The sequence below is a fragment of the Rhinolophus hipposideros genome (genome assembly GCF_964194185.1).
Source record: "Rhinolophus hipposideros genome assembly, chromosome: 22".
Taxonomy (NCBI): domain Eukaryota; kingdom Metazoa; phylum Chordata; class Mammalia; order Chiroptera; family Rhinolophidae; genus Rhinolophus; species Rhinolophus hipposideros.
The window spans coordinates 1,363,517-1,375,348 of NC_138068.1; the positions used below are offsets into that span (position 1 = coordinate 1,363,517).

Below are 11,832 nucleotides of genomic sequence, written 5' to 3' on the forward strand. Positions count from 1 at the left end.
GACCCTGCTTTCCCCCTCAGTACAGCGTCTTCCTCTGGGTTCTGGAATAATGGAACATGTCTGTCTTCTCAAAAGGAGTCAACAGGCCCAGACACGCGAAGCTCAGCATAAAACGTGATTGTCCAAATGGTTTTCAGTTTAAGACTCAAATAGCAAGGTTAGTCATAGGTGGGAACTGACTTGACTATATTTAGAAATCTCAAAGAAAACACCGATTCAGTTCAACTGTTGAGTCACCTAACTAGTTTAGGATTTGTGCCCCGGCTGCCTACATCGAGCATGCACAGTATGGGAGATGTTTTTTATTGGTCAAGGATGTTAGTTGCCAAGACTACAGAACCTGACACTGACAGCCAGGCCCAGACAAAAGCCAGCTGTCTGGCCCCGAGTCAAAGGCAGGTACTGACGGGGGAGCGACACAGCTACCAGTGGGCCGAGTCCTCGGATTGCGTCTTCAAGTCTGACACCAGCCTGTCCTTGCTTTTCTGCATGGTCCCAGGGTCCAGCCCTGGAACAGGTTCCAAGGGACTGAGAACTTGGAGCTCTGGGAGCCTGGAGGCTGCAGCAGGGGGTGGGAGAAGGGGCCACATCTGCAGCACGTTGATCTGAACTGGGTTTTTTAAGCTACTTTGTGTCCAGAGTGGGAAGCAGCGCCCCTTGTCCCAGGAGGTGGCCCACAGGGGACTTGGATCCGACCCCCCACCCACATAAGCCTGGGCCCCACAGCACCAGCCTGGGGATGGCATGGCACGTCAGGTGTGGTGTGATTCTGACAGTCAATAGGACTCTTTAAATTCAGAGCCAAGGCCAGTTTTAAAGGTTTGCATGTTTATTTATAATTACAATTTACATTATTCCAACATAGCGGCCTCATTGCTACATTCTAATTCTTAGCCATTACTCCTACAAAAATAAACCCAAGCTCTTACAGTAACTTAATACGGAACCAAAACCTTTACATCTACTTAAGGGGGGTTAGTTACGAAGGTGCTTATGTTCAACACATGCCCTGTCAAGCAGGGACGCATGCTTATACTAAAGGTCTGACCCCTTTACTCATGCAACAAATTTATGTTCCCCACCCTCCCCTCCACCCACCTTTTAAACAAAAAACACAGAACTATTTACAATTCAGAGAAGATAATGCTCTTGGTCAACCGACCTTACAAAAAAGACTGGCTCGTTTCCAAGTGCACGAGACACCGAACAATGTTGGCCCGGCTTCCCACACGGACTGGCCCAGGCTGGGCTGGCTGGGACAGCAGAGGATGGGGACACGAGAGGGTTTGTCCCGGGCTTCCAACCCAACCCCCATTCCTATGGAAGCCAGGCTCAGCAAAGAGCTGGCTCATGTTCAGGACCCCGTCCCATGTCAAGAGTCCCTCCCCCCCGCCCGGCCAGCCCCCAATCTTGACATCACCACTCTGGACATCAGGTTGTCTGGGCTGCTTGTACATGATCTGTGGGTCACCCCACTTTCCCTGCCCCAGGCCCATGCTCTGGGTGCTGGCCCTGCCTAGCTCCTGGGACCTCACCAGTGGCAGTGGGGGTGCCAGGCCAGCAGCACCAGGGGCCATTTGGGTTACAGAGCTATGCCTGGCTGCCAAATGAGATTTGGTTCCACTGTAAAAGTCAAAGCTGTCCAAAAAGTCACAAAGTGAGGATCAAGCTGTCACTTTAGAAACCTTTTTGCAAGATACCAAAACCTTAGACTGCACAACCGAGGAGGAAAGATCGAGATACCCTGGAGAGGTCATCCATAAATACTTCCCCCAAAACAAGTGGTTCTAATGCAGACCACGTCCAATTTCCGTGAAGTCCAGAACAAGAGAATGAGAATTTTCCAAATTCGGTAAACAAAGTGACCCATCATCTCCCCGGGTAGTGCAGTGTCTTCCATCGCTTCACACAGCTGCGTTGCTGCTACTTCGGCAGGCCTGTGGGAGGAGGACACCAAGTGAGCGATCCGGCCGTTGGCAGGCAGCTCCCCAGCATAAGCCAGGCACTGCCTGGGATGAAGACCAGGAGGGGCTCAGCCTCCCCCGCCCGTCAGACCAGGGCTTCCCAGACTTGCCTATTAACCCACAGTGAAAATCGTCTTTGGACATGGGATGGGACAGCTCCAGCCCCCACCCACCTGGCTGGAGCAGGTCAGCACCATAACCCGTTCACCACCCACACCCTAAGGGCTGGGCACGCAAGTCACCCAGGACCTGGTTGAAAATGCAGGCTCCGAGTCAGCTCACAGCCGGGCTGTGCCGAGACCCTGGCTTGCAACAAGCTCTCCTTGCTGACCACCGCGAGTAACAAGCACCCAGCCCTCCGGCACCTGGAACCTGGGCCCCTCTCCAGATGCGGGTTCAGTTGGCCCTGGGTCTTGCTGTCCCCAAAGAGCCCCCTGGGTGACTCAGAAGGTCAAGGCCCTTCGTTTGGCCTGGAACCTTGAGATGTCTCTTCTTACTGGAAGCCAGAGCCTGCCACTGCCCAGCCCTAAGCTCTTCCCGAAGAGGCTCCTACCCAGGTACTCCCATCCCATTGCCCCCCCACAGGGCCCGGAAGGTTCCCTCACTCACCGTAGGCTGCTTCCTTACACCCTGCCAGTCCCAGCTCTGTGGGACGTCGGGTTGCGCCGGGTTGTACCGCTGCCCCGGCCCCCTCGCAATCCCCCCCGGAAACCACGGCCACGAAGAAACCTTCCTGACACCCCGAAAGTCTCCGTGTTGAGCTTCCTCTCCTCAGCCCACGTGGTCCGCCTGGAACTGATCAAGACAAGGGGTGTGAAACTGCCTGCATGGGTGCCCCAGAGGAAGGACAGATGGTCACGGTGTTACTGGGGCCAAGGGGGCGACCAACCAGGCCGCCGCAGCCCGAGACCCAGCACTACGGGTGCTCCTGGCCACATTTCCAGCCAGGCAAGCCCATTCCTCACTGCACTGGGCTGCTCGGTACAAAACTCTGGCCCTTGTCACCTACAGTGAGCATGACACTCATGTGCTCCAAAGGAAGCCTCCACTGCTTGCCAGGCCCAAGGCCCGCACAGGCTCCGAGACCTGGAGCAGGTCCCGGACCTCTCTGAACAAGCTCCTACTAGACGAGGAGGAGGTTGGCTTACATGTGGCAAGGCCCCCAGAATATGCTTATGCCCCTTGGGGTGGGGACACAGTACCAGCACTCTACAGTGTTGCGGCATCCTTTGTGCTACCTGAATACACAGCCAATACTCCTATACCCACAGCGAGGACCCCGTGTGCTTGCAGACAGCTCACACACAACACCCCCAGACCCCTCATTGAAAGACATAGCAGCTGTGCCCTCCAGCTGTCTGGCTAGGCCAACGACGGGGACGTCACCAGCTTTCACATCCGGCCAGCAAACCCCACCAGCTCCACGTCATCCTGGTTCAGAAGCCAAGCTCCCCAGCCCCATTCTGAGACACCGGAACCACCCTGGTGGACATGGAGCCCTTCTCACATTAAGACCCAGTGAAGTTTCAGATGGCATCGCTCCTCAGCGCCCAACCCGACAGCTCGCTGCGCAGCACGTGAGATAAAAGCCAGGCATCCCCATGACCTTCGAACCCTGAGGGCACCCCCCACCTCACAGCTCCTCCCTGGCCTGCCAGCTCTGTTCCAGCCACATGGGCCCCGACCGGCCACCCCACCCAGCCCAGAAAAGCTGCTTTTACTTTATACACAGGCTGGGAGACCTCAGCATGCGAGCACCTCATTCCCACCACCCCCCTCGCCGCTACCCCCAGCACTGCTTGGTTTTCCCCAGTGCGTTTTCATCTTATGTGCATTTTTCCCATCACCTACTTCCCCTGCCAGAATATGTAAGTGCGGGAAGGTCAGAATCTCCTTGCTTGGTTTCTGCGGTCTCTGGTGCCAAGCAGTGGGCCTGGCCCTCCACCTGCAGAATGGATGTTTCTACACCCCGCCTGTTCTGCAGACTCCTCTCACCTCAGTCTAGCTTGTCCATGGCCAACACCTGAGCACCAGCTGCTAGGTGCTAAAAACAGCACGTGACAGTGTTCCCAGCAATCAGGTGAAAACACATTGGGACACAACACACTGCCTCAGGCAGCAAGGGCCTCGGGCCACCAGGGTCAGCTGATCGATAAGTCACTCAGCTGGGGGGGCGGGGGACTGAACCCGGCCGTGATGGAGAGGCAGACAAGCCAAGGGAAGTAGGGGCTGGGCCTCGGGCAGACCCCTCAGGCCTGTGCCATGCCAGGGCTTCCCATGCTGCCACCAACTAGCACTACTGTTCTCACTGCGGCAAGAACGCGAGCAGGCCCCTCAGAGCTGCCCTGAAGCTGAGGTCGCCCGCTGGGCTTCGGGAGAGCGTGCCCGTGCCCGTGTCCGCGTTCTGAGACAGCGTCCTCCCAGAAGTTCACTGAGGCCTCACCCACTCCCGGCCTCCAACCTGGTCTTGAGCTCAGAGGAGATGTTGTCGAAGAAGGACTTGGACTTGTCATAGTAGCAGTTGGGCCCCAGGTGCTCGTCCTCAACGGGAGCCTCGTCACTCTGGGTCACCACGGCCGGGTCCTTCTCTTCCCCTTTCTCCGCTTTGTCATCTGCACCGAGAAGCACACGCCGAGATGCTGGGAAGCAGCCAATGCGCTGGGCACCATCCCCAGGCCGCAGACACGCTGCCCAGGGGCTTTGTGCTGAGAGGCCTTTCCCTCTAGCTCCTTCCTGCTGGCCCTGTCTGGCCGGACTGTGCCGTCCACTCTGCATGTTTCAGTGGTTCCTCAGGGGGCACCCCGCACACCGGCCACCATCTCAACCCCACCCCCTGGGCCCAGCTGTCTTTCCTTGACCTGCTCTACGGATACTCGTTGGAACGACAAAGACCTTTAAAATTCAGCTTCTTCTTAAATTCTTTGTCCAGCTCCTCCCGGTTGAACTGGGCGTTTGCGCTCTCAAAATCGAAGTCGCCTTCAAACTTGATCGTGTTCTCCTTGACGTGAGTTGGGCGGCTTTGCCCTCTGGAGCGGTTCCTTGTTCGTCTGTTCCCTGTGGAGAAACGAGTCCCGGCTGGTCAGCCACCCCCCGACGTTGCTGAGTGAGAGACGGACAACAAAGAGGGCAGAGCGGCCTCAAGCAGCCCCAGGAAGAAGCGGGCAGGGCACCTGGGCTCAGGTGGCAGCGGCCGTTACCTGATCTCCTCCTCTGGGGCCTTCTGTTCTCGTCATTCACCTGCCCTGGTGCTTGCACAGCGGCCGGCTGAGCTGCATCTACAGCGCAAGAGGGAAGAGTGAGGCGGGCGCCCGCGAGAGCGTAAGCCAAAGACGACAGCGGGCAGCACCTCCCCGGGCCCTGCGGCGGGGGCCTGCCCTGCAAAGCACGTGGTGCTTAGGGTGGGGGGCGGAGTTATTTCCAGAGAAGCTGAGAACAGGGAGCACACGCTGGGGGCTACACGTCTCAGTACCGCTGGCGGCCTTGCTGCTTGGCGGGGCCGGGCGCCCGTTGAGCTGCATGCCCACCGTGCCCTTGCCGGGTAACAGCTTTTTGGCGTTCAGGTTATCAAGAGAACCAGTCTGGACAGCCTGCTCCACCATGGGGCTCTTGCCGACTGGGACGGATGGAAAACCAGCTCCTGAATTGGGAAGAGGAGGAGGGTTGGAGAAAAGCCAAAAGAAGAAAACATCACACCCCTCTCCAGACACTTCTGTCATGGCTGCGTGCCAGGCAGGAGAAAGGTAACCACCTAGAGGTCCTACCAAACCCAGGCAAAGCCCCCTCAGGGGCCACCCCTCTGCACCCAGTCTGCCAGCAACACGGCACAGCCAGCTCAGCCCAGAAGCCAAGCCCCAGGCTCCCTCTGTCAGAGAAGCCCAAGGAGGTGACAAACACCCAGCCACAAACGAGCACCTCACAGGCGGTTTAGAAATAGCTTTCCAAAACCACCTGAGGGGTTTGGTGGTTCCGAGATGTCTGGTGACTGCTCACTCTAAGAATGTTTTGTGCTGGGTGAGAACCACACAGCCCGAGTTTGTCCAGAAAATGCAGTGGTCAGCCTCTGAAGTGAAAATCTAGAATACTATCATGTTCGCTTAAGGCGTAAGACCACCAAAAAGGATGACACAGTAACAGGACTACAGTGACAGCCTGCACTCCTCGAGAGTCAAGCTCCTCACAGCAACAAAAGCCTCCAGCTGCCCCCGGTGACGGGGCTGCACCGCCCGCCCTGAGCACAGGACGTAACTGCTCAGACACGGCGCTCCCAACAGCCTCTAAAGCAAGAGGAGGACAGAGCGACGTACATCCCACACGCACATGCCCACTCACCCACCTTGCTCCTGCATCTGTGGCCAGTGTTTAAATGGGACTGTGTGGAACTGGGTGGGGGTGACACAGAAGATGAGTCACCCCTAACCACGGGGTAACCAATTTGAGAAGGATGACCCTACACGAGGGAACAGCAGATATTTCACCTTTTCCCCCACATGGGACAGAAACTAGACAAACTCCTGTGGCAAATGCGTCGTAACCAGATCCAGCTACTCCCAGGGCCGAATGGGACAGCCTCCATCCAGCTGACACCTTAAGGGTCCTCTGCGACGGGCACTGACCCAGGCCACTTTCTCTGGCCTGTCACCCCACTCAGCACGGACTTCCCTGAGTGACACAGCTCAGGATGGCTTCCTGCTCACACTGGAACTGCACGGGGCAAGAATCAGGCTTGTCCTTTTTGTAACGCCAGAGCAGTTAAAACCATCTTGCCCTATGAGTTTTACGTTAACGGTACTAAGACAAACGAACTCGAGTGTTAATTTTCAGGCAGGGAGAAGGCCTTACTACTTCTGTGAGTGGAATACACTGGCACTCATGCAGGACAGACGAAGACACGTGCAAAGTGACAGACCGACAGTACTTGTGCCATAGTGAAAGGCCGGCTATTATCCTGAACCCAGTCTCTCCAATGCTGAGAGCAGAGCTCTGCCTCCAACAGTCACGCATGCGAATTTCAGACCCCCAGTAAAATGAGAACGCCAGGAAAGGCGAAGAAACCCCCCGGGCGCCGCCCCCCAGCAGACAGGTGGCGCCCACCAGCATTAAGAGCCAGTCATCGGGCCCACATCGTTCACCTGTCAACAGCTCAGGCCAGGCACTCGTTTGAAACAGCTTCACAAAGACACCTGAGGGCCCCTATTTTGATGAGTGAGGAGCGTGCCACAGGTCCCACGCGGCCTGAGCCGTTTAGGGGTGTTCCCCTGCAGTCTTCCCCACAATCTGGACCCCAGTTAGGACCAGTAGAAAGCCCAGGAAACGGCCTTCTTGTGCACAGGGCGGTTTCCCACACGTGGCAATCGCAGGACAGGTCAGAACAGGCCCTGGACCCAGGGAGAGTGGACGAAATGTTTCCCCAGTTCTTTCTAATCCTCCTTGAAAACTGGAGTTAGCAAGTTAGCACGATGTGCTGACCCAGAGAAACCGCGTCACTGACCCACAGGCTTAGTAACTGCTACAGCTACTATCACTCTGGTCTCCTGGTTACCCCTCGCTCTTAGGATGGCTTGCAAGACAGCATGCAGTTCTCCAAGACTGCTGTTACCCTTGGAAGTGAGCTGGTGTGGCTCTGAGCACATGTCAGGCTCGGAAACGGGCTGTGGAGATGGAGAGGAGCTAGGGCTGGAGGCTGCGGCCGAGGCTGGCGGGCTTACCAGCTTCTCTGAAAGAGGAGAAAGGAGAAAAGAGCAAAAAGAAAGGATACAGATAAGTAATGAGAAACTTGTGTCCAGCCAGCTCGGAAAGAGCCAAGCGTCTCTCGCAGGACACTTGGCTCCCACAAACCTATTCTAGAAACACAGGGAGAGACTGAGAAGGGCACCGCACACTAGGAGCAGCCAGCAAGACAACCCGACTTTCAGAAACAAGTGACCCACAGAACTGTCTAGGGCCGGATCACACCATTGCTTAGAGCAGGAGCAAAGGCGGGGGAGGCCTGCCAGCCCTGGTTTGACTGTATCGCAAAGCTCCGGCCGGGGCCAGGCGGACCTTCTCTCCACATGTGTGGGAGAGTCTCAGTCCAGGCTTAGTCAACCCGGGGAAACCGAATTTTTGAGCGAGGCATTGACAGCAAAACGGTAGACGACGTAACACGTGGGCGTCGTATTTAACTTATATTTATGGGCCTACAAAAGTGCAGGTAGTTATAACTCATCTGTAATTACACCTGTCAGTCATCACGTCTTTGCAGCAGACGTCCCATGACTTCCACCCAGACCGAGGCTGACATTCGATGAGTACTGATTAGATTCACCTGTTCCAAAACACAGTCTGCTGCCTCTTTACTCTCGACCGAGTAGTTGTAAGACGTCCTGACTAGTTGAAGCTGCACTGAATAATGTACTAAGTGTGCCCTATAAGCTGACAAGAACAGCGTCCCCCCATCAGGACCTGCGGCTCCACTCCCCGGAGGTCACACAGCATGGGCAGTTTACCAGGTAGAAACAGGTTACTCACCTAGACCCAAGGAAGCTGCGTACTGCTGGCTCAGCAGGGAGCTGGCGGCCAGTTGGCTGTAGGGTGGCATTCCTCTGAAGGGGCTGTAAGGCACGTGTGGCTGGAAGGAAGAGGCCGAGCCCAGGGAAGACTGAGCAAGGAGACACAGAAGTGAGAGCAGCGTAAGGCGCTCCTGTCACCCTGCCTGGGGGGGCACTGTTCAGACAGGGAAAGCAGCCCGATTTGCCAGCCTGCGTTCCTGGAGGCTTGGGCTGCGCTCAGGGGTGACTTTCAAGATGGTGTTGGGAAGTCATAGCTGCCTTCCCCCGCCCCCAGCTTCACCTGGCCAGGGAATTCCCACATGAATTCCTCCTAAGTCAATTAACCCCTCCAATGGTCCCCACTGCCTGGCATCAGGTAGTCCAGGCTCTGCAAGAGCACAAAATGCCATCCTTGGCTTGGCCCTGCCCCCAACACACAGTGTGGCTGGGGAACTATCTCCAGGTCCCCAGGCATCCACCTTTCCCTGCCCAGTGGCCCAGAGCACACCCACCGAGCATGCCTGCAGTCCCACAGCCTTCTGCACAAGAGCCAGTGAGTCCCTAATTCACAAGCCTCTGGTACCCGAGGTCAATATGCCAAACATAGCAGGCAAACCCTGACTCCCACAGCAATGCAACGCAACGTGGACGGTGCAGAGAGCCAAGTCCTGCGCCGCTGCGAGCATCTTAGCCACTCCCACCACGCCCCTGGGACTTGGGACCAGAAACTAAGGACAAGCACACACGCCTCACTCTCCTGCACACACTACTGCACGCTACGGGAATTAAGACTTCCCACAGCACTAACAGACCAGACAAAATTAAACCACTTTTCGTGAAGAGGCTATTCCTTCAGTTGAGTACTCTGGCCAAAGAATGACACCAAGATGCATCTGAAAGCCACAATCTCCGAAACGTGCCCAAGGAGTGGGGCCACGCACTTACCTGAACGATGGCAGGATCCTGAGGGAGTGCATGCTGAGCTTTCGGAGGCTCGCATACCGTAATGTCTTTGATATCACTTCCCCGGAAAATGATGTACTCGTAAATCTCCTCTCTCGGAGGCGCAGGCCTATCTGTGGGGCGATCTTCAGTACCAAAGGACCTCACTTAGGAGGGAGAAAAAAACAGTGTCATCCTCAGCCAAGCGCATTCAGTCCTCTGCTTCTGCAGGTGCCGAGCTTTCCAAACACGGGGCAAGTGGCCCCTGCCCTGGGTGCCATGCACAGACCTGCACGGCTTTCCATGTTTCAGCAATTACTCCACACACACACACCCCTCAGATTTTCAAGGGACAATAGCAACAAGACCCCAGTGGGCAAAGCGCCAAAAAGTCCTAGGTCACAAAGACAACAAGGAACGAGCCCGAGGCCTGGTGTTCTCATAAAGCTCTACGTTCTCAGGCGTGAACACAGAAGACAGGCTGCCCGGGGCAGGCCGAGTTTGCTCACGTCTGACTTGGCAGATTAAAAGCCCAACAGCTGCTTTTTGACCCAGGCCCCCGACACATCACCACTGAGGAGACACATCACCCAGAGGAGTCCCTTTTCTTCGGAGAGAAGCCAGGAGGTTGAGTGTGGTCCCCACCCTGTACACACAACCAGCCTGGGAGGAGCCCTTACAGAACAATGGGAGAACTTCGACCCACACCAGCAGCTTCTCCGGCTGCGGAGGGGCTTCTTGGGGTGTTAATTCCTCCCAGAGGGTCCACGGAGCCCAAGGGATCCTCTCCTTAGGTCTCTGGGGCGGAGCTGGGCTTGAAGCATCTTCTATCTAAGCTACACACAACTCGCTGAGGATCAGGAGCTACTATGGGCCTCAGCTTCCCCAACTGGGATCTCAGGTCAAATGCAGTCAAGTGCCAAGAGACCCTTGAAACAAACAGTCCTTCCGTAGACCTGGCTGCACGCAGCACTGCTAAGACGCAGGGCAAGGACACTCGCCATCTTTCCTGAAGAACGAAGACAAAGAAACTTTAGGGCCCCTCCTGCCTCAACCGGCTCAGGAAACGCTCAGGACTCCTCCAGGAGCACAGCAGAGCCTGTGTCGGAGTCTCCAGGGGCTGCGGCGCGCTTACTCACCTGCGCCTACCGGGAGGGGGCCGCCACGAAAGGGTGCACCCGGCAACATCGGGGTGAGGACGGGCGCGCGCTTTAAACCGGGCACCTAGCTGCCGCCCGCCGCGGCTACCCCGGCAGGAGGTCCCACGGAAACGTGGTATTTGTTCGGGCCCGAGGCCCCGCCGCTTAATCGATTCCGGCAGGGCTCGCGGGAGGTGGCTTTTCTCACCCCAGCCCTCTGGGGGGGCCCCGGGCCCCCCGCCCCGCCCGCGGGTTCTGGGCGCCGGCCTTCCCGCGGGCGGGGGCAGGAAGCAGCCCGACGCCGCGACCCCCACCTGCGCCGCGGGAGCCGGCCCCCCCACCCGGGCAGGGCGGGCCCGCCGCGAACAATAACGCCGGCGCCGGGAGCCCTCGGGGCGGGCCGCGCGGGAGTGGGGCGGCGGGGAGCGCCCCGCGCCGGGGCCGGGGGCCGGGGGGGCGGCGCGGAGCCCCGGGGGTCGCGGGGCGGAGCCAGACTGTTGGCTGGCGGGGTCGGGCGGTTGGCGCGGCCGCGGGCCGCTACCTTTGGCGAGCGCCACGGTGGAGTTGTCCGTGTCGATGGTGTACAGGACGCCCTCGTAGCGGATCTGCGCCTTGGAGATGAGGCTTATCTTGCTGCCCAGGTACGGGGTGCCCGACGAGCCGCTCATGGCGACGGCCGCCCGGCCTGGCCCGCTCGCCTGCGCGCGGTCGCCTCGCTGCTGCTGTGCTGCCTCCGAGCTCCTCCGCCGCCTCCGCCTCGGGGCCGCCTCACCACCGCCCGAGGGGCCCGCGCGGAAACCAGCAAGCGAGCGGCGGCGCGCGGCGGGGGTCTCGGAGAGGAGCGCGGGGGAGGAGGGGCCGCAGCAGCCACATCCGGGGCCTCGCGTCGCTACGCCCCGCCCCCGCACGCTCGCCTTCCATTGGCCCGTCTCTCTGGCCGCCCTTTAAATATGGCCGCGCTGCCGGCCTAGGGGCGGGCCCGCACTCGGCGCCTGCGCGGCGAGCGCGCCAGCTCCGGCAGGTTCTCCCCGGCTTTCCGCCCCCCCACCCCGTCGGTCGACTCCCGGCGGGCCCCGCGCGGGGTGGGAGCACGAGACCCGGAGGGCGGGCCTGGGGGAGGGGTGGGAACAGGGCTGGGCGGAGCGCGGGTGCGCCGGGCGGGCGGGTGTGTGGGGACGCAAGGGCGGGGACCGAGGGGCGGAGTGGGTGGACTGAGCTGGGGGGAAGGTCGGACGGGACGGCGCGCGCGCGTGGGGGCGG

At 58.6% G+C, this 11,832-nt stretch overlaps 1 protein-coding gene across 2 annotated transcripts; it reads right to left on the reverse strand.

Moving 5' to 3' along the window:
* Positions 1–806: 806 nt before the first annotated feature.
* Positions 807–11,458, reverse strand: LSM14B (LSM family member 14B). 2 transcript variants are annotated; one of them, XM_081033298.1, is made up of 10 exons: positions 11,114–11,458; positions 9,437–9,600; positions 8,472–8,601; positions 7,561–7,677; positions 5,434–5,601; positions 5,162–5,239; positions 4,857–5,018; positions 4,426–4,576; positions 2,574–2,759; positions 807–1,937 (listed from the first exon to the last, which is right to left on the reverse strand). In XM_081033298.1, exons 1-9 carry the CDS (start codon positions 11,238–11,240, stop codon positions 2,588–2,590), a joined length of 1,269 nt encoding a protein of 422 aa, XP_080889424.1. In that variant the 5' UTR covers positions 11,241–11,458; the 3' UTR covers positions 807–1,937; positions 2,574–2,587. The 2 variants fall into 2 exon arrangements, with proteins under 2 accessions (XP_080889424.1, XP_080889423.1); XM_081033297.1 differs by lacking the exon at positions 11,114–11,458 and adding an exon at positions 10,573–10,724 and having other exon boundaries at positions 808–1,937.
* Positions 11,459–11,832: the final 374 nt, after the last annotated feature.